This window comes from Centroberyx affinis, unplaced genomic scaffold (genome assembly GCF_046629955.1).
Source record: "Centroberyx affinis isolate AG114_WGS23_722 - 3 ecotype Tasmania unplaced genomic scaffold, CSIRO-AGI_Caff_v1 ptg001787l_1, whole genome shotgun sequence".
NCBI classification, from domain to species: Eukaryota; Metazoa; Chordata; class Actinopteri; order Beryciformes; family Berycidae; genus Centroberyx; species Centroberyx affinis.
Genome location: NW_027280178.1, coordinates 571,613 through 597,836, shown reverse-complemented (window position 1 = coordinate 597,836; position 26,224 = coordinate 571,613). Strand labels below are relative to the sequence as shown.

Here is a 26,224-nt window from a genome sequence, read left to right as displayed (position 1 = left end):
TAAATTACAGTATCTTACAGTCATTACAGCCAAAAGGAAACATCTTCTATGTATCATGAAATTTGGCTTTGTTTGACACTCATTCATTCCTTTCCCTGACCCAGGCCTCCTCATAACCTTCTTTACCCATTATTTCTCGTTCTTAATTTATCCTGCAGTCCCATCTTTCTCATGTTTCTTTTTTTGTGCTGTTCCTTCTTTCTTCCCACTCTTTGATGACAGCTTAGCTATTCCACTGATACAGGCAGTATTGTGATAACCCCCCCTCCCTCATCTGTAACATCTGCAACCATCATTTTGTACTGTGACACTGCATACTTTTAAGTGAAAGCGTGGCCTAGATAGGCCAAACCAGAAATTTCTCTCTTTGTGTCCCACATCTCTCTCTTAAAACTGCCCTGCTCCCACTGGATTATGCTGAGACACTAAGCCCTAAGTGTGACATTATTAGAGACAGGTGGAGCTAGATGAGACTTTGGGGGCAGTGTGTGCTAGATTTACCCATTGAGAGCATATTGCAAGCATGTACATCCTATCAACTGATATTCTAGATTTCATGAGAGATGACTGTGTGCCCACACCAAACTATTTGGTGACATTGTTGAGGGTTTCATGAACTTGTGTGTGAAATATTAAGATAATGTTTTGAAATCAGCCTTAGTGTTCCCTGGAGGGGATGATATGGAGGAGAAAAATTACCCTTCAACCTGCTAGGAAGTCATCACCATATATTAGCATATAGTCTTTGACTGCTTGATGACACCAGCTATTCATGGACTCCTTTTTCAACCAAAGCCAAACCAGTTTCTTGAAAGAACAGGACATGGGGATGGATAATATTAACCTCACTATATTGCACTGTGCCAAAGACTCAAAATATTGGTGAATTATTTTTTAAAGAGGAGTGGGCGGTCCATTCCCTCCATGTTTTTTTTTTTTTCTTTTATTGAGACAGCAGTAAGGTTGAGATGGTGACAGAGTAGGGAAGACAAAGTAGAGAATTTTCTGAGGGGATTCAATCCTAAACCAGGAGGGGCAAATGATTCCAGAGATGGACTCTATCACTGCACATATTGGGGGAATTCTTTATTGTAGAATTGCTGTGTTGCTGCCGATACTGGATAAATCTAGATGTAGATCACAAGCAATGTGCCACTGTGAACCTAAATGGTGTTGTGCTACTTTTTGTCTATTCCATTGAGACACCTTATCTCAGCGGAGGACAGCTTGTACTTTTGGGGATGGTTCGTTGTCACTGCTAGGGACATACAGTATACTGTAGATCTTGATGTGTTTCTTTTCTGGGGGTGTGCTAATGAGATGACTGTATGTAAATGACACACTTGCACATGCAGGCACGTACGCACACACACACACACACACACACACACACACAACCTGGGTGTTAATCATGTGCCATCCGCCCACTGCTGGCATCAATATAGTTTCACTGAGGTCAGTTCAAGAGGCAATTTCAATTCACTATTCAGAAATTCTGACTTGCCCATGCAACTAATGCCTTTTATAAAATAACAAAACCAAGAAGATTTAACAATCTGTGGATTTAGATTTTGAATCACCTCCAGGAAAGGCAGAATTTAAGATTACATTGACCCTAGTCCTGCAGCTCACACAAGTTCTTGCTGTTGCTGATGCTGCCGCACTCTGTCTTCTGACTCCTGTTCTCTCCTCTGCTTGTGTCTTCCAGGTATTTATGAGCAGACATTTCTTATATAACTGCAGCCAACCAATCCTGGATGTGAAGATAGCCTTTTGTCAGGTGTGTGTTCCTTACAGGTAAAAAAGGTACAGTACTCATTCCCTTCCATTTCCCCTTCATTGCTATATGTGTTGTGCTATTGTTGTGTTTCTGTGTGTGGAAAGTGAGGTAACTCAACCATATATGTTTACAAACAATAGCAACATTTACTTTGCAATGAATACAAAAAGTAGCACGATCCTGCTTAATTATAAATTGAATCTAGTTTTGTGATTTTAACTATCAGGGTCCCATCATAAATAACACCTGGAAAAGGTTATTTTCCAGCAGGTGAATCATTTCTAGCCTTGTGTTCAGTAATTCATTTCACACAAGGCTAGAAATAATGTAGGTAGTCCTGAGATTCCACCTAACATCAATACAACAAATATTGATCTGAGACGGAGATCTTCAAGACAAAGCAGTGAACAGAATTTTTAATTAAGCTAAATCCCCTATCTCCCCTTCCTCTAACAAACAATCACAATTACGCTAATCGGGATCAAATTAGCCTTGTCCATTTAATTGTGGGTTGTGACGGTGAAATAGGGCTGCAACTAACGATTATTTTCATTATCGACTAATCTATCGCTAATTTTTTTATATTATGAAATTGAGAAAAGCAAGCATCTTAGCATTTGTGAAGCTGTAACCAGCAAATGTTTGGTACTTTTAATTGACAATTAATCAATTATCAAAATTATAATATATAATATTATAATTTCTAATAATATTACATGTTATAATAATACATTTCTGTCAATCGATTAATTGAGTAATCATTGTGAAATGCAAGCTTCCTTTGAGGATGTGATTTTATAAACTGTGCATATCACAAGTCTGAGGCTTTTACACTCATCAGAATGTGTGTGAGGGATGGTGTGCTGAAGGGCCATTGCTCTATTGTAGCTCTAATCTGAGGCCAGTCTGACTCTTCACATGGGATGTCTGGATTACACATGCATGTTTGGGTGATCAGTGTCTTGAGCTCGGTATGCAATAGGCACTTGGCGGTGTTGGCTGTACAGTAAAGGGTCCACTCCAATGAAATGATTTGATCATAGGTTTGGATGACCTGTCAGCCATGATAATTTTACACATATTATATCACATACATGAATTCACATGGCATTTGTGAGGATTGTCTCAAAGTATTGATCCTCAGTATGATCCCACATACAGCACCTCCGCCTCGTTGGTGTTGTGAGCCATGTTGTAATTAAGTCTGTAATTAGCTGATTTTTTGTTGTGGCTCCAGTTGTAGGACTGCTCTGCCCAAGTAATTATAGCTTGATCACTGTGTGCACATTAATAAAGGAATAATGTCTTTACTGTAGTTAATAGGATGCTGCTACTTGTGTTATTATATGGTTATTACACTGTTAACATTCATGCATGGAAACAGTTTGTTAAGTGTAAACTTTTGCACCCATATGCGATAAATTCTGTCATGTCTAAGATGCCTTGTTTACAGTTTTACCAATTATTGCACACTGGAAAGATGATAATGATAATGATAATGATAATAATATGAGCAAGACTTAAAAGCAGCAGCTAAGTCAATGCAGATTGGTTGATTGGTTAATTGATATAATGACATTTGATAACTTAACAATAATAAGTTAGTTGATGATAAAAACATAAAATTCACACCATCAATGTCAACTGAATGTATCAATTAAGTTTTTACTCTTATTTTCTTACAATTGTTGATTCTCTTCCAGATCTTGTCAGCCAGGTAAGTAAACAGAGATCATCCTCAGCATCACTAATGGAGATTTCCCATCATGTTTGCTTCATGCAGGGTTTTGGGAAACAAGTGGATGTGTCATATATCGCCAAGCATTACAACATGAGCAAAAGCAAAGTGGACAACCAGTTCTACAGTGTGGAAGTGGGAGATTCTACTTTCACAGTTCTAAAACGTTACCAGAACTTAAAGCCCATTGGCTCCGGGGCTCAGGGAATTGTCTGGTAAGCACTCAGCAGTGTATTTGTTTTATATCCCTTTTTACATCATATCATGCTATTTGATGTGTTTTACAGAGTCGTTTATGTGTTATCATCTAATTATCCTCTAAATATCTTGTCGTTTACTGCTGTTTTCATTGGTGGAGTGTAGAGCAGCACAATTAAATGTAGATAATCGTATATCACGATTTTATGTTTCCACAATTAATAATCGTGAAATTCGGTGATATTGAAGTGTTTGTTATATTTTCAATTCCCCTGACAGTCCCAGTGTGGTATATCAAGCGCTTCCATTGCACGTGACTAATCACAACCTTGTGGCCAAAACAAAAGTTAAGATATAGCAGCAGGCGGCTCTGATGGGAAAGAAAGAGAGAATCCTTTCTACATTGTTTCTAAAAATAGATAATCATCTGTCATTTAGAGATGCTTTGGTTTTAAACCAGATGACGACAAACAAGTGCAGTTTCTGTGCAAAATTTGCCTTGGGGTTGTAACTGTTATGTGATAATTATTTATTATTTGAATTTTGTAAAAAAGGAGAATAAGACAGTTAGAGTGAAAACTAGACTTTCTAACTGAGCTAAATACTGCACTGAAAAAATAAAAAAGTGAAAATATATGTTCAGATGCACATGCTAATTTGAGACAAATAAACATGATCAATATTAGCAGAATGATCAGGATTATCATTTCTGCCATAATCGTGCAGCAGTGAAGTGTCTTGCCAGTTATGGTATTTGGATTCACAAGGCTCGTATTCTCTCCAGTGCTATGAGTTGATAAGACATCCTCAGTGTTGTTTTGAATATGGATGTGTGGGCCATGAGGGCCTTACAGAATAGGCACTTAAGAGAATCCTTAATCCGGATTGTGGAGACGGCTCGTATTCATTGTAATTCACCTCACGTCTGCCCTGTCAGTGCAGGGAACAATAGCCAAGACTCCACTTAAAGGAATGCATCGTAATATCGCTTGTCAAAAGGCCAAACAGATCCGTAAGACACATCTATCTTTACGCCTTCTCACTGTGGTGGTACCTGCCTCAAAGAACCACGCTGGGTCGAACCACGTTGACATGTATCTTTTCAGTGTGTCTCACGTTTCCTAGTGTTTAAATTAAATAGCTTTAACACCCATAACCCCCTGCCATCCGCTACCCCTCTCTCATGCTGCCTTTCATTGTCCTTCCTTTTCTTCCCATGCCTCGAGCCCTTCTCTCCTTCCGCTCCAAAGCAATTTTGTATGTTTGCAAAGGAGCTTGGGCAGGCTGTAACTGCTAATGCGGCGTTTGGCGGCGTTTGGGCCCGTTTCAGGGACGTTGCAGCGACGGATGACAGGGAGACAGTACAAAATCTAATTTAACCTGCTCTGCTGTGCTCTGCTTGGCTCTGCCCTCAGCTGTCATATGGTGTCAGATGGTGATGGTATTACCACAACCTAAACCACATAAAACCCTGCAGACTGATATAATAGCCTACTGCTTATACAGATTAAATGTGATACATTATGAAAATGGTCTCATTAAGATGACACGCAAATCAACACAAACACCACAAAATAGTGACATGCATGTTGATGCCAGGAGGACATAGTAGTTAACTGTTTTGTCATAATATGATGAATCAAATAGTTGGAGTGAATTGCTTAGTGTGCATTTTATTTAGAAAATTCCTTAGTTAAACATCTGTCTGGTTTTGCTCAGACAGTAGAATTCTTTTCTGCTGAAGTTCCTCAGTTCAAACATACACACATCCGCCAGCACATGCGCTCACACAAACACTCACAGCAGCTGACTGGAGGCAAACAGAAAACAACAATGTTTAAACAACTAGGAACTGATGCAAAAGCTTATCCTGAAATCAACGTAATTATGCTTCTCTTATGCAATCAGAAGACTTTGGCCCCCGTAAAGCCTGAGAACATGGTAATGAGGAGATACTTGTATCACTGGACCAGCCAAGACTCACTCTGCTAATGTTGCCTCCCACAATAATCACAATCTGTGCATATCTCTGCCCTTACCACTGGTGCGGTTGGTCAGGATGAGCTTTCCGAAGCATCTTAGGAGGGATGAGGGCATTAAGTAGTTTAGCTGGTCATGACATCATCTTTCACTCAGCTAGAAAAGTGATGACTTACTCAAATCCCTATTGGCTCAATGCTTTTATGAAGGCTCCACTGTTTCCATGGTCACACATCATCCCTGGCCTGCAGCCTCCACAGAGAGATGACGAGCCACATGGCTGGGTGTATCCCACCCAGCCGTCCACCAACCCACACACACCATCCACTCGTCCTATACAGTACTATAAGCCTCGATCAGGGTTCAGTAAGCCTGCATACAGATGCCTTGAAACCCAACTAGCAGCTTCTATCAGGGAGAATTAATGAGAAAAAGCAATCAAATGCATTGCTCTAAGATATAGCTGACCATGTAATATGTTTGGCATTTTCATGGCTGTTCCATTTTTTTCTTCTCCCTGCCTGTATATTGTTGTTGTTCTTATATTGAAAACAAACAGATCTAAAAAAAAAAAAAAAAAGCCAAAATAGCATAGGTTCTCTGGGGTTTGGGTTTTGTTGAGCCAGCAATAAACTCACCCTGTGGTAATGACCTCCAAAATGGGCTGTTGCCATAGTTTGGAAAGACAAACTATCAACTCAATTATACTCTCCCCTCCCCTCCATTTCATAGTACCATTTAATTTTTATTTGGAATATAATAATAATGATGTGATACATTATTGATCCCCATTGAGAAACTCTCTTAAGCCCGTCCACAGAGAAGCCAGAGTGCAGGTTCAGCTTTAGCATCTGAATGGACGTGAGTGGAATCTGTTGTGTGATCAAAAGATGCTGATGCTGTTTAACTGCCACATTTCCTGTAGTAAGGCTTTCTTGACAGCCGCCCAAAGAATGAATTCTGTTGCTTTATTGCTTCCCTGTTTCTGACAGGGTCAAAGCACTGAAGGAAATTTTTTTTTACATGTGCTCGTGCTCATGCACATGTGCACACACATGCAAACACACAGACCTTTCCAATATATCATCTGTGTGAAAAAGGCAATCGTCAGTTGTAATCGATATGCTACATAAGCTATACCTAATATTACAGTTATTTAACATATTAAGTTGACTGCGTTAACTGTATATTGACTTGCAGCTGAAATTATGAAGGTTTAACAGCTGCCTCAGTTTTCCCTTTTTTTAAGCGAAGGCATCTGCCATCCATTTCCATAAGGTTTTGTTGGCTTGGATCAATGACCCTTCTTTGTGAAAAATGGTTTTGAATACAACCTGTTTGGTAGAGTTGGTATCATCAGTCAAGTAAATGATGTGTGTGTTACATCGATGAGGTGGCTGCACCCGCTCTCATATCAGCATGTTGAGACTGTTCAGTACAGCCACTCAGTGACCAATGGCAGGCACCTCTGACACACATAGCGTCACACAATCACACACAATGTGATTCATTCAGTTATGAATATTGGAGGAACATGTCACCATGTTTACGCTGTACCGGGAATGGGGAATATCAATATACAGACATGTGTTTAGTTTGGTGCCGCCATTATTACCCTAGGTTCTCTGATTCCTTCCTATCTTCTCCACTGCTCTCACCTTCTCTTATGTCCTCCTCTGTTCTCTTTGGTTTTCTTCTGCAGTGCGGGCTACGATGCTGTCCTGGACAGAAATGTGGCCATCAAGAAGTTGAGCAGACCCTTCCAGAATCAGACCCATGCCAAGAGGGCATACCGGGAGTTGGTGCTCATGAAATGTGTCAATCACAAAAATGTGAGTAACTGGGGAGAAGAGTAGCAGGTAGGAAGGCATGGAAACAAATCTTGTTTCCATGGATATAAAGAGACGTGGGAGCATGGCAGATTGAAGCCCACTTGTAAACTGTAGCAGACACTCAAAGTCTGTTTTTGGTTCCTGATAAATCCCTGCGCTACAAAACAGAGAAGAGCTGCTGCAATGTTGTGACCATACTAAATCCCATGGAAATGTACAGAATTAGAGTGAGAGGGAGAATATTTTGAGGCATGAATGTAATCCTCACTGCAGCAGTTTGTACTCTTTTCTTGTTCTCTTTCTCTCTTTCCTTTCCTCTTTCTCTTCCAGATTCGCTCCCACTCTTTTGTTCCATCTCACTCACTCTCTCTCCTCCAATTTACTCTCTCACTCTCTCACTCATGCAGCAGTGTCCTTCATCATGGTCATGACCAATTCATATCCGCAATCCTTTATCTAACTCTCATTTTCTCACTTTGGAAGACACATATATGTGTGTGTGTGTGTACACATGTCTAAACTGCATGTTGATCTGCTTCACTGTCTTCTCTCTTTCAGATTATCAGTTTATTAAACGTCTTCACGCCACAGAAATCTTTAGAGGAATTCCAGGATGTGTGAGTACCTACAGTAAAACCTTGCAGAATACCATTTCCATTTTAAAAAAAATACGAAGAAACCTCATGTAACAGGTTCTACAAATGGTAAATATTTCTTCATTTAATCTGATATGTAATATGATAGAAAGAGAATGGGGAGGAGGGGGATTTTATTACACATTATGTGCTCCCGACTCTTGTCCACCTACAGTTATGAGAACACAACCGTGGCAGTCTAGTCAGTGAAAGTAGGGTGTAATCTGAGGCTGCTGGAGGTATCTTGTCCTCATACTGAATGATGGATGAGTGTGTTCACTTTTAGAACAATCTCTAGCTAAACATTACTGCAGAGGGATTCATGCTTGTTTGTGGCACTGTTGTTCTTCCGCCCAGAAACCTGAGGTGGAAACACTGCTGAACCCCCAGTGTGTTTGGGGAGAACATTTATGTCCAGTGATGATCATCTCATGGGATCATTCCATCCGTTATTAATTTCCATATGAATATACTAGACAACAATGTATGGCAGTCAATCCAATCAATCAATCAATCAATCCTCTGTCTCCCAGGTACCTAGTGATGGAGCTCATGGATGCCAACCTGTGCCAGGTGATTCAGATGGAGCTTGACCATGAGAGAATGTCCTACTTGCTCTACCAGATGCTGTGTGGTATCAAACATCTCCACTCAGCTGGCATCATTCACAGGGTAGGAAAGTTTGGATTGTGTTGCTGCAGCATCAGTTTATGGAAGATGGGATCTTAGTTCAACGAACAACAATTGGAACACACTAATTTTGCATATACACTGCTATCAACTTGTCAATGTTTTGTAGCTCTGATACTTTATTGGTGGTCAGGATAGTCTCAAAGGTAACTTTGAATTTGGCAATAGGAATAAGCAAATCTTAAGCTATTAAATTAATGTGAAATCAAAGTGAAATGTGAGCTCATTCACATACAGACATGGAGCTGGAGCTATGTACTAGCAAAACAAAATATTTTTCATTGCTTTCAACTTCATGACAAACTTGTCAATGGGATAGAGAGTTTGTAAATGACCTAAATATACACAGTATTTTGCAAATTTCAATCCATTTTCCCCTCTCCAGGACCTCAAACCAAGCAATATAGTGGTGAAGTCAGACTGCACCCTGAAGATCCTGGACTTTGGCCTGGCCAGGACTGCAGGCACCAGCTTCATGATGACCCCCTATGTGGTGACTAGATACTACAGAGCCCCAGAGGTCATCCTGGGCATGGGATACAAAGAGAATGGTGAGAGCCAACTGGAGTGTGTGTGTATGAGCGTACATGGGCTACAGCGCATTCTTTAACAAACTCAGTTAACAGCCTTACACCCACAGACAACTTTATTGATCCAAAATAAAACTAGGCTACAGTTTATTATCTTATACTGTAACCTTTTTTTAGCAGCATAGCATTTACTGTGAAACCTTATAGGCAATTCTGCCAATTGAATACACAATGGAGTCTGTAAACGCACAAAAGGAAACTGAATATTAAAGTGTTGGAGGTATGAGTCACCCTACATAGAATGCCTCAGTGAACGTGTGAATAATTCTTCAAGGTATATAAAATACCATCAGAGATTGATGGCCCCCATGTACGTCACATAATTGATTGAATGCAAGCCTAGGCTATGACTCATTAGCCATATTCCTCCCATTAATACAGCATGCATGAATGGGCAAGGAGGCCTGTAGGCTTGGAGGCTATGCATTTTCTGTCACTAGTTAGTTCTCTTGAGGCTGTTTTTCTCTTTCTCTCCTCTTCTGCTGCTCTCTGTCTCATTCTCTCTGTCTCTCTCTCTCTCCGGCTTTCATGGTAATTTAGCTCTGTGAAATGTTTTCCTCACTAATTATTTTTCCCACATTGAATAACAACCACTTTCTAATCACTGTTGCATTGTTGGCCTATCTAACACTAACATTTGCTTTCCTCTCTGTTCTCTTGCTCTTGTCTCACCGTCACCTCTGTACATGCAGTGGATATATGGTCGGTGGGGTGCATTATGGGAGAAATGGTGCGCCACAAAATCCTCTTCCCTGGGCGGGACTGTATCCTTATTAACACACAGCAAACCTATCTGATGGTAACACTCTTTACTTGTTAACCAGTCCATATATATAGAGAGCAATGCCTGATGTCTTTGTTGTATGTAATAAAGAATGGATTTAATCAAAACCACAAAAAACACAAAAGTGAAAGCAAATAATTCTCCTGTATTTTAAATCGGACCAATCACGTCGGGAAGGAGAGGAGTTAGTTAGATAGTTTCTGTCTTGGATGGATGGATTCACCTGCCTCCCACAGTACTCTCTTGCAATGCCAAGTTCTTGGAGAGCTTGGAAGTGTTTATGCCAACAGCACATTAATGAACTCGTGGCTACAGGGGTGTTGTCTAGTTTTCATTTGAGGGAGTTAAAAGTATAATTGAAACAGTTTGGACCATGGTGTTCTTCTCACATGGTATTTTGATCCGTTTTTTGTGTTGCTGTATAACAGGTTGTATATGGTTTGGTTGGTCTGATCCTATATACAGTATGCATTTTACTACATAGTCTGGAAAGTATCTTGTTTGCTGTGGATCCATCACAGTGTTCATTTCGTGATTGAAGCTTATTCTGTGTGCCTGGCCTTAAGTTCTCTGTTTGGTACTGAGGTGCAGCTGTAGTGACTCTAACCCAACCAAGCTCACATCTGGCTGGCTTTGTAACACGTGTGTGTCAGCATCTATTCCGACTGATCTTCTTTTAATACTTTTAATACATCATACAATAACATCATACAATAACCAGGCAATAAATAATCTTGATCTGCCTGAACCTTCTGCTGACAACGAGCCCTTTGTTCAATCTCATATTTTGGCGTCCCATTGTCAAGAGGAAAAGCATCTCTCTCTCTCTCTCTCTCTCTCTCTCTCTCTCTCTCTCTCTCTCTCTCTATCTCTCTCTCTCTCTCTTTCTATCTATCCCTATCTTTATCTCTATCCAAGGGTGAGGAGATATGTGAGTCAGAGTACTCACTACCTCTTACACAATCATTAAACATTCAATAAATGAATAATAAATAATTATTCATGTATTCATTTTGAGTGTCTGTTATTAGCAGCTTAACTGAATCCACTTGGCGCTATTTACATGGTTAATGCTATAATTGCCAAAGATGATACAATGGTGCAATGTATTTCTATTTGTCAAAGTTATGATTTTAAGCATAGCTTTTCATATACAGACTAGTACGAAGTTAGAACAATGAGAGACACAAGGTGATCGAAAGTGTGTGACTGCTACTCATTGAACATGCAGTCCCAGCTAGAAAACCCCTGCAATGAGCTCTCTCTCTCTCTCTCTCTCTCTCTCTCTTACACACACACACACACACACACACACAAAACCTTGCCTTTATGACCTGAAATCCTTAGGTTCTGACACACTATACTTTCTTAGATCAATGGGGTGTTGGTCCAGCACTCTTTTGTCAATCCTCTGCTCATAGATCAGTCCTGGACTGGTACCCAGTAGATGCTAACGATCTTAATTTATTTCATAGAGCCTTTGACCTGAAGCATTCACCTGGTGGACATTATCTGCTCCTTTTTGAGTGTCTGTCAGAAGATGATATAGAATAGCACTCTGTCTACACAGGTCACAGCACAGTGAGCCTCAGGGTGACTGGGAGTTTTATGGCCACTCACTGCAGTGTGTTAAGTAAGTAGCTATGCAGATGGCGAGGGAATGGACGAGCAAAGCTGCATATCTGTGTGTTAAATATGTAAAAGCAAGATATAGACAATTAATTAAAATGCACAGCATAGCAGAGGCCTGTGATACATATTATCATGTTGCAGAATTGGGTAGACAAGTTTCTTATCTGGTTCCTAAAGAGGCAAAGAGCACATATAATTATACATCATACCATAGCAATTTAAACTGTAACTAGTTGTTGATTATCTGTATTTTGCTTTTAGCATTTTAGCGTGTGGTGACTTTGTGACGTTGTCTTATCTATCTGAGCTGGTATTGGCTAACTAATTGTTGTCATGAAAACGTCAATAAAAATCCCTTTAGATAAGTGATATTGGAGGTAGAAATGTGTAGTGATGTTGGTAGATGTTATGTATGGTAATGCGAGTGTGTGTGTGTGTCTGTATGCATGTGTGTGACTCCAGTGGACATGTGGTCAGTGGGCTGCATCTTTGGAGAGGTGATAAGAGGGACAGTGCTGTTCCCTGGGACTGACCGTATCCTTCTGTCTTCCCACTGCTCTCTAACATAACGTACTCTAATGTGCCTACTGTGCATAAAGCTGGCTTTTATTGGCCCTTATGTGAATGCCTCATTCTGTTTAATAATGTTTAAACCTGAATATTTTATAGCATTTTCTTGAGAGGGTGAGTTATGTTTGGGCAAATAACTGCAAACACAATTGAGTGTCAGGCATTTTGGAGCTGACAGCTTGAGAAAAAAAACTCTGCATGTTGTTTGCGTGAATCTAGCAACTTGCTTAGTAGCCATGGATAAGAACTTTAGCGGATATATAAAAAAGAAAAGAAAAGAAGAAAACATTGCTTCTCTGTGTATTGTGTGGACGGCCAAAGTACAATGGAGACAAAGAGGAGGTGGAAGTGTGTGGCGTTCCAGCAAGATGAGGTAATGGGGATCTCTGGTGGCCCTGGCAGCCGACTGCCTCAACTGGCACCCGCCTGTGAGAACATGGGGAGGGGGAGGGGGAAGGTGTGTGGTGGGGGCAGGGGGAGACATTTGTGGTTGGCAGGGTGAGGGTAGGCAGAATTGCTCATGTACCCAGCTGGCACACCACACACACACACACACACACACACATACGTGCACACACAACTATATAAAAGTGTGCGCACACACCTATGCTCTTTGCTGTAAGATACTAGTCTCTCCTGTTAAACATAAAGTCAAATTCTCATCAGTGGGCTCATCAGCAGATCTGCTATTTCATGACCCAATTTCTGTGTTCTAGGTCACCCAAACATCGGATAGGGAACCTGGGAAGTATTTCAAACAACTATCCGCTAACAAAGCACAGAACGACCTGCATCTTATTGAACCTGGCACAAGGGAGCGCTTTAAATCTATTACAGTTCCAGGAAGCCAAGGAAATAATTCCCACCAAACTGCTTGGCTGGACTCTCCATAGTACAGAGTTCGAGAGAAATAAACTACTGCGTTTAAGGAACGGCAAATGTCGTGCGAGGGAGGGCAAGAGGGAAAGGCAATGCTGAAATATTACAAAACAAAAAGTGTACGTTTATGTCTTTTTCTTAGACAAGGGAACTACCATTGCAGGTGAAGCGAGGATTGTGATGAAATACTTGATAGGATCCACATTGCAGCCCGTATTCCTCAGAATGATCATATTGTATGAATAAAACAATGTGACACGCTTCAACCTTGAACCTTCACTTCTCAGGATTGCCTCTTTTGATGTGAGATGGGAGACAGCTGTTTTGAGATTAGAGATGATTCAGGTAACTTGGCCATTGCACTTTTTAGTAAGCCAGTAGCTGTTGGTAACTCAAACCCCTAACATAATTTCCATTAGCACATATCGTGTTTGTGTGCTTTCCCTTTTCTATTTTCAACAAGGTATTAGCCCATTAAATGTACGCAGATGTTTTTACTTTGTCTATAAAACTCACTTTCTTCAATTACTTACTTTCCCCTATTTTAGATGGTTTCACAACATGCATTATGATCAATGTGACCTTCCATGAATAAGAAATCAAAAGATAAAGATTTGTATATGTCCTAGATGCAAATAGTTCTGGAGTAACACATCCAGGCCACTGAACCAGACCAGGATGCAAGTTCCAGGTGTGTTTTCCTTAATCCTGACCCACCACACCAGACATCGACCAGTGGAACAAGGTGATTGAGCAGCTGGGCACGCCCTCACCAGAGTTCATGAAGAAGCTGCAACCCACAGTGAGGAACTATGTGGAGAACAGGCCAAAGTATGCAGGCCTCACCTTCCCCAAGCTCTTCCCCGACTGCCTTTTCCCTGCTGACTCTGAGCACAACAAACTCAAAGGTGAGAGCCTGTAGTTCTGCATGGACTGATACTCGAGCTGTTATTACATAGCAGAGCTGTAAATATTCTTCAACTATTATATCAGATTGCATTGACCATGTGTATGTTGTACCTGTTATGCATGTAATAGTACACTGTCTGATGATAAACGCATCAGTCTGCCTTTGTTATGCTGCACTGAATGTATAACACTTGCATGTCTGTGTATTCCTGAAAGATGAAGACATATTCATAACCTTTGAACCCTGTGTGTGGTTTTGTGATGTATAACTCTGCAGTATTTCCAGCATGAAAGACAGTCATTACCCAATGTCCCAATAACCCAATGTAATATCACTCATAATTGGTTTGTGGTGCCAACATATAGGTAAACTGAAATATGTTCTGTAGAATTTAGTCTGTGAACCTCGCTCCCTTTGGTGAATTCAAACAATTTCTTAGGCAGAAGGTTAACCAAGACATCATCCCTTCTGTCTCCACTGAGAAAATCTCTTTTCCCAGTATTTCTAAATGTGGAAAATCCCTCCGAAACGATAATAAAATATGCTTTTCTGTTGCTCGGCTCCGACATCAAAGCCCCCGTCTGGTAAAACTCTCATGAATCACTTTTGCATTCTGGCTGCCTGTGCTCCCTGCCGGAGTGATGGTGTTAAAGGAAATGCACCCAGCGAGAGAGTGGGAGGGAGGGAGGGAGGGAGGGAGGGAAAGAGGGAGGAGGGAGGAAAACTAGGCTGCAGTGCTTCTGTTTTCTAGTGTCATAGGTAGGAGTCGACTCATGAGAGAGCATGAAAGAGTCAGTTGGGGCTTTGGTTGTCCTGAACTGCAGGAGCGACAGACAGACGTGGGATAGAAAAACAGAGAAGGGAAGGGTTGGAGGAGAGGGATTGAGACAGTGTGACAGAGGAGTGAATAGCAGCCATTTTGGAGATTTCCTGTCCTTTTGTTATTGGCATGTTGATGCTGCGGCAACATGCTGAGGGTGCGCCCGGCTCATCTTCCTCCGTCTCAGTTCTTTGCTGCTGAAGGGCTATTTATAGTATGCGTTAGGTCAGTGTGTGTGTAGGGGAGAGGGACGGTGTGTGGGTTAAGGGTTCTCTATTTCAGATCAGTCCAAGTGAGGCGGAAGGCAGAGAGACAGACTGACTGGTGATGCTGATGGTGTTTTTGTGTGTTGAGAAGCCGAATGTCTGAAGAGTATTGTACATACAAATACCTTCATAAAACTGCATTTAGAAAGATACAGTGGGAGCAGGTCATTTCTCAAATTTAACACATGAATTCAGACCAAGCTGACTGATGGCAGCCTGTCACATTAGTGTCAAGAAATTGCATTAATCAGAGATAGACATTAGATGCATGGGACAGGCCAGAATCTCCAATTTCTTTCGCAACATGAGATCAAAAGACAGAGAGTTCTGGATGTTTGACAAGGTATTATACAAACATATATTACACACATACAATGCCTGTCACTCATCAGTCATACATAATTTAAAGTCAAATGCCATCTCTTTGTTTTTAAAGAGCTCTCCCTCTGAAAAAGCATCTTGTTTTTCTGCTTTGTTTATCTATTTATCTGACAGGCTATCGCTGATTGATTTACTCTTCTCTTTATGGCCATTTTGTATGGCCTCATCTCTCTCTCTCTTTCTCTCTCTCTCTCTCTCTCTCTCTCTCTCCCCCCCCCCCCCCTCTCTCTCCCATTGTGTCTTAACATAATCAAATGGCATAAAGGAAGATTTTCTTGCATCATGATGCCAACCACCTTTTCTTGTTTGTTTGTTTGTTTGTTTTTCATCCACAGCTAGTCAGGCCAGAGACCTGCTGTCTAAGATGTTGATCATCGACCCTGCTAAACGGATATCGGTGGACGAGGCCTTACAGCACCCCTACATCAACGTGTGGTATGATCCAGCTGAGGTGGAGGCGGTGAGTAGGACTCTGGCAGATCCTTTTATTGATTAGCAGCCCGAGCTGAATCCTCTCCCCCTGTCTTTGTTTGCTCAACATTGTTTACTGATTCTCACTTTGTATTTGCACAGTTATATCTACTACTGTTGTCCTGCCATCAGTGAAAGTAATGATGTTGACTTTATTCAAAAGCACTTCATAAGAATTTTACTAAGTTAAAGCAATCATTATAATTACATGTGTATATCAATGTAGAAAACTGACCTCTACTATTATAATAATGGATATTGCCCAGTCAGTGCATTTGTAATTGTTTTTGTTTTATATTTTTGGTTCATATCTCATTTTCATTTTTCTCTCACTTCTCCTTGTCCTCTTGGTTTTATCGTTAAAGCCTGTGCCCCAAACCTGAGCTTGCATAATTGTTTAGGTTTAGCAAAATAATCTCAGACTCCCACTAGTTCTTGCTACTCCTTACTTTAAGAGAGTATAATTCGCTGCTATAATAAAGTGAAATGGCACATTATTTTTGTAATGTAAGAGCCTGATGTTCCCTGTTTATTTGGTGAAGTCTAATTTCTTCATCAGACCTTCATTAGTACGAAGTGACAGTGAGATTGGGAAAAAGCCATCTGCAGCTTGATAAAGATGTCTAGTTACCACTTGTACCTGCAGCAGTACACTAATGAGTGCATAATAGGCTGATGCAATCTCATTGATAAAGATTCCTCAGTGTAATATCTTGCTGGTTAATATGTTGTGGTTTGTAGCATATTTAAGATGTAATCACACCCCTTCATTGCAGTAATCAACATTCTGATGAGCAATGGACCATTTAGAATATTTTATGACTGTGTTGTTTTATTTGTAGCATGTCTCATCTTTTGTGAATACATCTATTTAGTTAAGCCCCCAAATACACCAAATATGATCTACAATATCAATTTTACATTACATATGTCTAATCTAGTTGATGATGTTGGTTTTAATGATGATACTATTGTTAGTGATGATGTGGCATGTATATTATGGCCATCAATGGCATTTCTCCTTCAACACATTTTCTGCTGTTTTCCCCTTCTCTAATATCATTTCATGCTGATGAAGGCCAGGGATCTCGTCCAAATATCCATGGTAAATAACAACCGCCCTACATCAAAGAAATGTCTCATATGATGGGCCTAACATACTTTTATATAGAAGAATGTACAAATAGAGAAAAGCACACTTGGTTACGTACTGTAAATCATAATGTAAATCATGTTATAGAGAATAGAACACAACATATGTAGGCAGTCTTACCAAAATGTCACTACTGGAATGAAAACGCCTCACTATACTGTGTACTGTATAGCTCCAGGTAAGAGGGGTGGAACTATTTTTGTGCATGTGTTCAGGCCAAATCCATATTATTAATTCAGATTGCATGTAAGTCATCTTCAGGTTGTTGGGTAAAGTAAAGTTAGGTAAGTAAAGAAGCTGAGAAGTGATAACTCCTGTTCTGGTAAATCTGTACCTCTTTCATTGTGGATCCCTCTATATGTTTAACCCTTTTTGAGGTGAACCTTTCACTTCCACCACATTATTTTGATCAACACCTATCTTGTACTATAGTGGCTGAGAGTAATGATACACAAAAACATGTCATACAATAGTTTATCGTTGTCAGCAGTTGAAGGAGATTGTTAAGTAATTATTGGAAGGTGCATGAAAATGTTACTGTAACATTGCATTGGTCTGGCCCACTGTGCCTGCTGAGTGCCGACCTGTAACACTATCTCTCCAAGGTCACATCAATGAGGTTTGTGAGTAGTCTTGTCAAAGGAAGTGTCACCCAGAGTGACAAAGAGGCAGGATGGTAGTGTCAGAGTCCGGGCCAAGGTCAAACACCGAATGGGTGATAAGAAGAGTTGAAGAGGTGGCAGACAGCATACTGTTGTCAGTGACAGCGCTATGGGAGAAGCGTAGTAATAACACGATCAGAGCAGGAGACAGCCAGACAGCCCGCCAAAGTTGTCGACTCATCTCCTCACGCCTGTCAATTGTTTGATCCTGATGGTCTTGCTCTTTGTTTAAAACATTTTGAGTCATTTCATTATGAGGTATGTGAGCAAAGAGAATATAGTGTAATCTCAATTTATGTAAATTGATCACGAAAGCCATTTTTTCCTATAAATGAGGAGTTTATGGTTATATGTGATCAAGGGTAAATAAAATATTAACTGTTCATTTCCCTTCATTCACATTAATTATTTTAATGTCACATATATTTATTTTAATTATTTGAAAAACATCTTGCACATTAATCATCATATGTCCTGTCCTGTTAGAGCAAAATTACCATTGCCATTCATTGTAAAAGAAAAAAATGTATCCGTTTGAAACTTTGTCAAATTATTTTAATAGTTGAGTTACTTATGCATAGATGTTTTTCTCATCGTGAACACCAATCGTTTCATGTGAACAATTTCATATGATCTTTGAAGTCGGCACATCATGACATGACATCATTACTTCGACTTGTAAAATTAGAATTCTGGCTGCAATTTGTCGGCCGCAATTCCTTTTAACTATTTTTATTGTTATCAGAGTTGTTAGTTAAGTTGTTAGCTGTTGCTGGCTCTCATGAACATTCTATGTGGAGCTATTTGTATCTCCTCTAATATCAGTGGCGCAAATTCCATGTTATATTGATTATAATTCTTCTTTCATGTGTGCTGATTGTTAGCTAAACTTCTGCTAAAATCTGTGTCTCTCCCCTCTAGCCTCCACCTCAGATCTATGACAAGCAGCTGGATGAGAGAGAACACTCCATTGATGAATGGAAAGGTGAGGATAACCACGGCAGAATCTTCCAGCAGGAAATCTATCTGTACCATAAGTGTGTGACCCGACTTTAGCAGGAGGCATATGTAATGTAATGGACGAACCATTTTCAAGAATGCATCAGAAAAGACTCAGCATTTTTAACCAGTAATTAATTGTCTGTATTTATTAAAGCTGTTTTGCATATTTTATTGTCTTTCAATGCATAGCGTCCCCAAACATCATCAATTTCTATTGTTATGTTTCAAACTTTCCTGTGTATTCTTTACTTGGTCAATCACGCAGGGTTTTATTTGAGCTTGTAGACAAACTTTTCCAGTTAGCTAGCCATAAGCCTCCCAGTGGTAATTAGAAAGTAAAGACACTCTGCTTTCACATGTTTTCTATCATTTTATGTCTTCTAATCACTTTTTTTTCCTGACCTGTTTCTTGGCAGAACTAATCTACAAAGAGGTGATGAACTTTGAGGAGAGAACGAAGAATGGAGTTGTGAAGGGACAACCTTCACCTTCAGGTACTCTCAGTGCATAACCCTAATCGCTCTGTAAGTGAATTTACTATAACCTTAATGGAGTTACCTTTGTAAACAGAGAATCCATCGTGTTGTTGACCATGTGTCTCTGTCTCCTCCATCTTGTTTTTTAAGACAATTCAATTTTTTTTTATTTTTCTGCCAAGTATGTTATTTGTTAGATACCTAATGGAAAAAATAGCATTGTATACCTAATGAATGACTGTGAAGATGACCTCTTAGTGTTGAATACTCTATACTAGACTGTATGTATAATATTTCACTGTGTGTGTATATATGTGTGGACATATCATGATTTAAGGTTGGGGTCCATGGTCTATGTTCCATCACATAAAATTTAAATCCTAAATTGCAGCTGACATTTCATGCTGTTCTGTTCTGTATGAAGGCTTTCCTGAGTTAAGCACAGTGAGTGTAATTCTCCTTTTTGCCACAGAAGGGCAGTATGGAGTCATGATATTAGTAGCACCTTGACTCACTAGCTACCAGTGCTGAAAGGAAATAAGTGCAAACTAGCTTAGTGCTAGTTTCAAGCTCACCACCTGTTTCACAATTTACAATAATTTCCAACATCTAGGCTAAGTACTATAAATGATTTTAGTCTCAGAGGGGGTGAATCTTGAAGAGGATATACTCTCAAGTCAACTCTGACAGTTAGATGGCACTAGTGTCAAAAGTCTAATTCCCTTAAAGAAAGAAAGAAAAAAGAAAGAAAGAAAGAAAGAAAGAAGCAACCAGACAATCAAAGCAATAAACAAAGGGAGGAGAGACAGCCAGAAAGCAGGCGGGGAGAGAGAGAGAGAGAGAGAGAGAGAGAGAGAGAGAGAGAGAGAGAGAGAGCAGTACCTCCACCACCCACCATCAACACCAAGGAAAATTGTGGTTAATTTATTGTATTGGCGAATTTTTCTGTTTTCTGATTGAAAAGCTCTTACTGTCAGCCCTGCTCCACTTTACTATGTTTGAGAAGCAAGTGTAAAACTAATAATTCTAACACATAAAATGAACATTTGTGTACAATGTAGCCTACTATAACAAACCTTTATAACGTCATAGTTGATTCCCACAAACTCAGCAAAATATTTTGCATTGCCACAGTCCACTTAGCCAACAAGACTGATATGTTAATCAGAGTACTGACTGACCGTGTCTAGTGGGGAAACCTACATTCTGACAGTTATTACAACCAACAGCACAACACAGCCAAGTGACCAACAACAATGGCAACAGGTGTTTTCAAGCACTAAACACACACCAATCAATCATTTTGAAGATTTGGATGCTAAATATGCTAAATGCTCCAGAGACAGCGGTATCTACTGACCGGTAAAGGCAACTGTCACAAATGCAAGTGAATGAAAGTGAATGAGCAAAATGAAAATTGTCCCCCAAAATGTCCTACTTACAGACAAACCAACATATAGAAAACAACTTGCCTTACTCACAATTTTTTCCACAAAATACCCATATAAGTAGCATCTCAGACAGTTAAGAGTAATAAACAGCATGTTAACAGTGTTGTCTTTCTTTTTGCCTCTCTACAGCCTGAAAAAAAATCAAGACTTTGTTCAGGAAAGTCAGTAAAGTGCTCTCTGGGATGGATTTCTCTCTCTCCATCTCTCTCCCTTCCATCTCTTCACCAGTAATTAAACAGATTGTGCGGGCCTACTGTCTGATGCTGAGCATAGCAGACGCAATGCAGTGCAGGAGCTCCAGACGGCACTGTTTTACTGCAGCGTGAGCTGTGTGGAAGGGAGTGAAAAGGAGGAGCTGAGAGCACCACATGGCACCTAGTCAGCACCAGTCAGGCCCAGCAGCGCTTTTATGTTTAGATTTGTGTGTTGGGTGTTGTAGATTTAGAGGCAAATTATTGCTACATCTGTAAAGCACATTTTAGCTTTAGCACAGAAAATAAAAAACATAGAGTTATAATCCCACACCATAGCTTTTTCCAGAGCTGATCTCGAAAATTTCGCTAGGACAGCAAGTGTAGGCTTAATTAATTCATGATATCAATAAGTAATTTACTCAATCTTCACCCTAAAATACTAATGTGGTTTATGGTTAAGGCGTCCTTCAAGAAGAAGGCTTATATACACTGCAGGAAAGGCAACTTTTAACAGTTAAGCACTTTTATGCTGTTTTTGAGTAAACCTACAAGTGTAGTGACTGGCTGCTGGAATTGATGCTGACCATTAATCCTGCTTTGCCCCCTGTTTTATTGTGGGTCAGCTGAAATGGCTACCCATGTCCTTTAAGCAATCTCCTCCCACAGCAACAGACACAAACAGAGAGATTTATGACCTCCCTGCGGCACTGTACATGTCCTTTGTACAAATCACTGGACCATTGGTATGCTCTGGGCTGAAAGTGGTTGTTTTAGCAAATTCCTCTACTTGCTTTTCTTAGTGAGTGGCTTAAAGAATACCATGTAGCTGGTTCTGTTTTTAGATATGGATGCACCTATTTCCTTTTCAGCTATCTTGAATAATAAACTAGGCAGCCTTATGGCAATTTAGAGGGTGTAGAGGTAGAGTTGATATTTTGCAGAGGCATATCAGGTTTAAAGCTAGCTTGTTTATGGCAAGGAAAACAAAACAGTAATGAATACTGAGCCCCTGCCGTCATATTCTTGAAGTGTACAGAACAGGACAGTATGTCAGTTGCAGTTTCCCATTATTTTGTTGTTGGGACTTAAAATTTTCAACTCTGGTGTCACATGCAGGTTTGCTTCTAAATTCATCATAGAGAGCAGAACCAACTCATGTAAGATTTTATAAAAATGTAGTGATAACTGTGCAGTGGTTCCACTTGTTCAGCAGTGATTTCAGAACAAGGGCAAAATAAGAAAATTGGATTGTTATTTGAAACAGGGCAAATTCCTGGATAATAGCCTTAACATACCTCCTTTCTTGTATATAAACCATATATATTATAAGCCTGTATGAAGAAGGACTGCTCAATAAATAGAGAACTGGGCACAACTGCACACAAATATGAGTCAATCAATACTTGATCACATGGTGCATAAATTCCAATAAGAAACACTCAAAGGACCATGCAAAGAATCTGCACACTACTCAACAACAGGAAAAAGATCCTTTTCACCGAGGCATTGGAAAAATAGATTTTATATTAAGTGCAAAATGCTCAAGTGACAAGTGCTGTACACTTCGGCATCATGGATCATTAAAAAATATTATTTTTTTCAATACCTCAGTGAAAAGGATTTTTTTTTCCTGTTGTTGAGCAGTGTGTGGATTCTTTGCATGGTCCTGCCTGTATAAAGACACAATCCCTGCCCATGTTTGGGTCTATATTGAAATGCACAACTGTCAAGCAGCTAGATGCTGGCCTGTAAATGACTCCATCTTTCCCGCCCTTTGGTTCAAAAGAACCAGGACTCAACAAAAGCATCCAGGTCTTTCTGGAAAGTGAATACAAGAAGACAGACCAGCGAAACTCATTGGACCCTAACCTTAATTACCCCCGTCTCATTACAGACACACTGTGATCGTGATGTACTACAGGTGTTGTTGATGTTGTTGATGTCCAGATTTTATATAACAAATTCAATTTTATTCAACATTGTTCACACTGTACCTTGAGTGCAATTGCAGAATACCTCTTCTGGGTGTGTTTCTGCTCCTGTCTTTAACAGGACTCTTTTACGTTGTAACCCCCTGCTGCTGTTGATTCCCTTAGCACAGGTGCAGCCGTGAACAGCAGCGAGAGCCTCCCTCCCTCCTCCTCCATCAACGACATCTCCTCCATGTCCACCGACCAGACCCTGGCCTCAGACACTGACAGCAGCCTGGAGACCTCCGCAGGACCCCTGGGGTGTTGCAGGTGACTAGCCGCCTGCCTGCGCAACCCCATGTTCTTCCGAAGGTGAAGAACCCCTTAGGAAATCACCTTGCCCCACCAAAAATGACCAACTGAAAATACAAAAAAGATCAAAATGAATATATTAAGAACAAAAACATGACTTATGGAAACATAGATTTACTAAATCTGAAATGATGAAATCTAAAGCCTGTGCATTTTCATTGAAAAACAACAATGGTATTTAAGCTGAAATAAATGAGCTGAGATATATGTTTATGAACTTCTAGTTGCTTTGCTTATATTTCCCCCACCTCTCTTGTATATGGCATCCAAAAAAATGACCAAATGCTTAGACTGGCGTCTTTCTGTAAAGTGTATATTGACTGGCTGCTGGTCTCCCAATTCCTTACACAAGCATCTATGCGTCAATCATGTGGCAAGGTGGGCTGCCATTTTGTTCACGACTGTGCAATGTAAACTTCCATTCCCTTTCTCCCCATTCAAACCTTATGTGATGACACTGCTGTATTTTAACCTCTAGGCTTGGTCTTAGACACCCCCATACTCATCCCCACCCGACACATCCCCAATGTGAGGTTGCCAGATTTGTGTGTTTTTATGTGATTATTCTGCAGGGATATGTATTTGCTCTCGTCCAGAGCAGTGCTCCCTGTCCTACTTGTAAATAATGTAATTCTGTACAGCTGAGGGGCACGCAGAGTGGGACTGACGGCCAGTACACTGGGAGTTCTCTGACTAGCGCACCTTGCCACATCACCGCTTTCCACCTAAGTTGCCCCTGCCTGTAGCTATAGTCCTGCATGATTAGATAAAATGATGCTAATCTCACTGTATGCTAAAATGAGTCTGTATAGAGACTTTTGTTTATATACAATGTAAACTAACTCAACTCCAGACATGGGGGGGTCTGGTCGTGTGTGTGTGTGTGTGTGTGTGTGTGTGTGTGTGTGCGTGTGAACCATAGGCAAGGCCATATAGAGACATTCAGCGAAGTAAATGTCAGGGCTGAGCTCGGGACTTAAAGGGTCAGTACACTCCGAATTGAAAGTGATTTGGATTTTTGTCAGACTTCACAAGATTACCTTTGAGGGTCTTGAAAAGTCCGATTTGCGTGTAACGGCCCTTTTATTCCCACTAGCAGTATGTGTTTGTATGATCTATCCCTCCACATCCCTCCACCACTCCACGGGCTGGCCAACAGCCCTGCATGTCATTGTGTACCCCATCACCCCCTCATAGGCACAGGAGGTTGGTCAGTTTCTGAGTCACTGTGGTGTCACCAGAAGGAGACTCTTCTTATTTATATGACTGTCTGAAACATAGAAGGGTTTTAGTGAGAGATCCAAGTGGTACTTTAGGTAGTTTAAAGGCAGGGTGGTGAGTGTTAACCTCGTAGTAATGTATTGTTTTGTTCTAAAGTAAATTCATGTACGTCATTTCACTACTCATGCCATGTTTTTGTTAATAAAAAGGGAATTGGATATACAGACTACCTAACAGCCAGTTATGTTAAGTAGATGATTTCTTAGCTGGGAGATTTATTTATTGATTTATTTATTTTGGTAGATGGAACCTGAATATGGCAAGTGCCTTTTGGAATGATGCAGTTTTTGAAACAGATTTAATTATGGGTCGATGGACTGTAGGTACTGGAACCCTACTGTTTTATTTTTCTTCCGCTTCTTCTTTTTCTGCCTTAAAACGATCTGGAGCTCAGAGACCGTGAGTCCCAGAGTTCCAAATCTCCTCCACTCAGACAAGAAAAGAATGCACTGATTGGCCAGATGGTGGCGCTGTAACAAGCAAATGTATGTTTTAGCCAATAACTCTTGAACTGTATGGTGTAGAAACTTTGCTTACTTTTGCTATTTCTCCTGCAAAGTTGAACAAATTTCCATGAACTTTTGCACACAGCATATTTGGACTTCCTAGATTTACAGCTATTACACAGACTTTTGAATTTTCAAAAGTGTTTGAGTGTGATACACAAACACAATAGTAACAGTAAAGATGTGCAAACAGGAAGTGAGTCATAATTTTTATATGCTAAAAGTTAGATCACTTCACATAAATGTTTGGGATGGACCCCAATGAGTGTCAGACCACACATGGTTGTGCTCTATAGCGCCACCATCAGGCCAACCTCAAAATAACTTTTTCTTTTTTTTTTATTACTCCTGCAAAGTTGAATCTCCTCCAAATTTTACACACGGCATGTTTCAACTGCCTACATCACGGCTATCCATAGAATTTTGACACATGTAACCATTCGGCCAAGACACACAAATGAAGTTGACAGCAAAGACGCATATACCTAAACATTTAATGTGCGAGCAAATCAAACTTCATGTACATATTTGTGAAGGAGTTCCACAGAGTGTCAGATCACTTTTGGTTGCACTCTATAATGTTGTTGTGAGGACAAATTGGCAATTTTGCTAATTGCGATATCTCAGGCATCTGTGTGTGTTTGGCCTATGGGCTTGGACTCATGGCCGCTTGAGGCTATATTTGATTTTAGTGCTGGAATTGAAACGTGAGGTGTTGATGGAGACCATTGTCTGCGAGGCAGGGTGATGGGTTAATGAGCGGAGGTGTCATTAGGGATCACAATCCGATAGCAGCACTGTACCTGGTTTGTATTTTATGCTGTCTCTCCAATCTCCTCTCCCTTGGCCAGAGGCGCACACTTCTTGTCACTCCACTCAAAGGAATGTGTCTAGTTAAACTTAACCTTTACTTGATTCAATGTTTTTAAATCTATTGGGATGATTTCTGTTTAGCGGAGAGGAATCCGAGGAGAGCTGGGCCCAGCTTTAGTCTGTCTCAGGATAGAGTGACCTCACCTAATTTAATTGTCCTCAGATGCACATACTTGCACCCGCTCCCA

At 40.3% G+C, this 26,224-nt stretch overlaps 1 protein-coding gene across 9 annotated transcripts; it reads left to right on the top strand.

Annotated features, from left to right (window-relative positions):
- The first annotated feature begins 1,711 nt into the window (after positions 1–1,711).
- mapk10 (mitogen-activated protein kinase 10) lies at positions 1,712–23,338 on the top strand. Of its 9 annotated transcripts, XM_071529409.1 has the most exons (13): positions 1,712–1,780; positions 3,564–3,733; positions 7,399–7,528; positions 8,087–8,145; positions 8,697–8,835; positions 9,239–9,404; positions 10,136–10,207; positions 14,034–14,216; positions 16,021–16,145; positions 17,235–17,261; positions 18,893–18,956; positions 19,390–19,467; positions 23,196–23,338. In XM_071529409.1, exons 1-13 carry the CDS (start codon positions 1,715–1,717, stop codon positions 23,336–23,338), a joined length of 1,422 nt encoding a protein of 473 aa, XP_071385510.1. In that variant the 5' UTR covers positions 1,712–1,714. The 9 variants fall into 9 exon arrangements, with proteins under 9 accessions (XP_071385510.1, XP_071385511.1, XP_071385504.1 ...); XM_071529410.1 differs by lacking the exon at positions 17,235–17,261 and having other exon boundaries at positions 1,715–1,780; positions 9,239–9,401; positions 10,130–10,207; XM_071529403.1 differs by lacking the exons at positions 10,136–10,207; positions 17,235–17,261 and adding an exon at positions 12,322–12,393 and having other exon boundaries at positions 1,715–1,780.
- Positions 23,339–26,224: the final 2,886 nt, after the last annotated feature.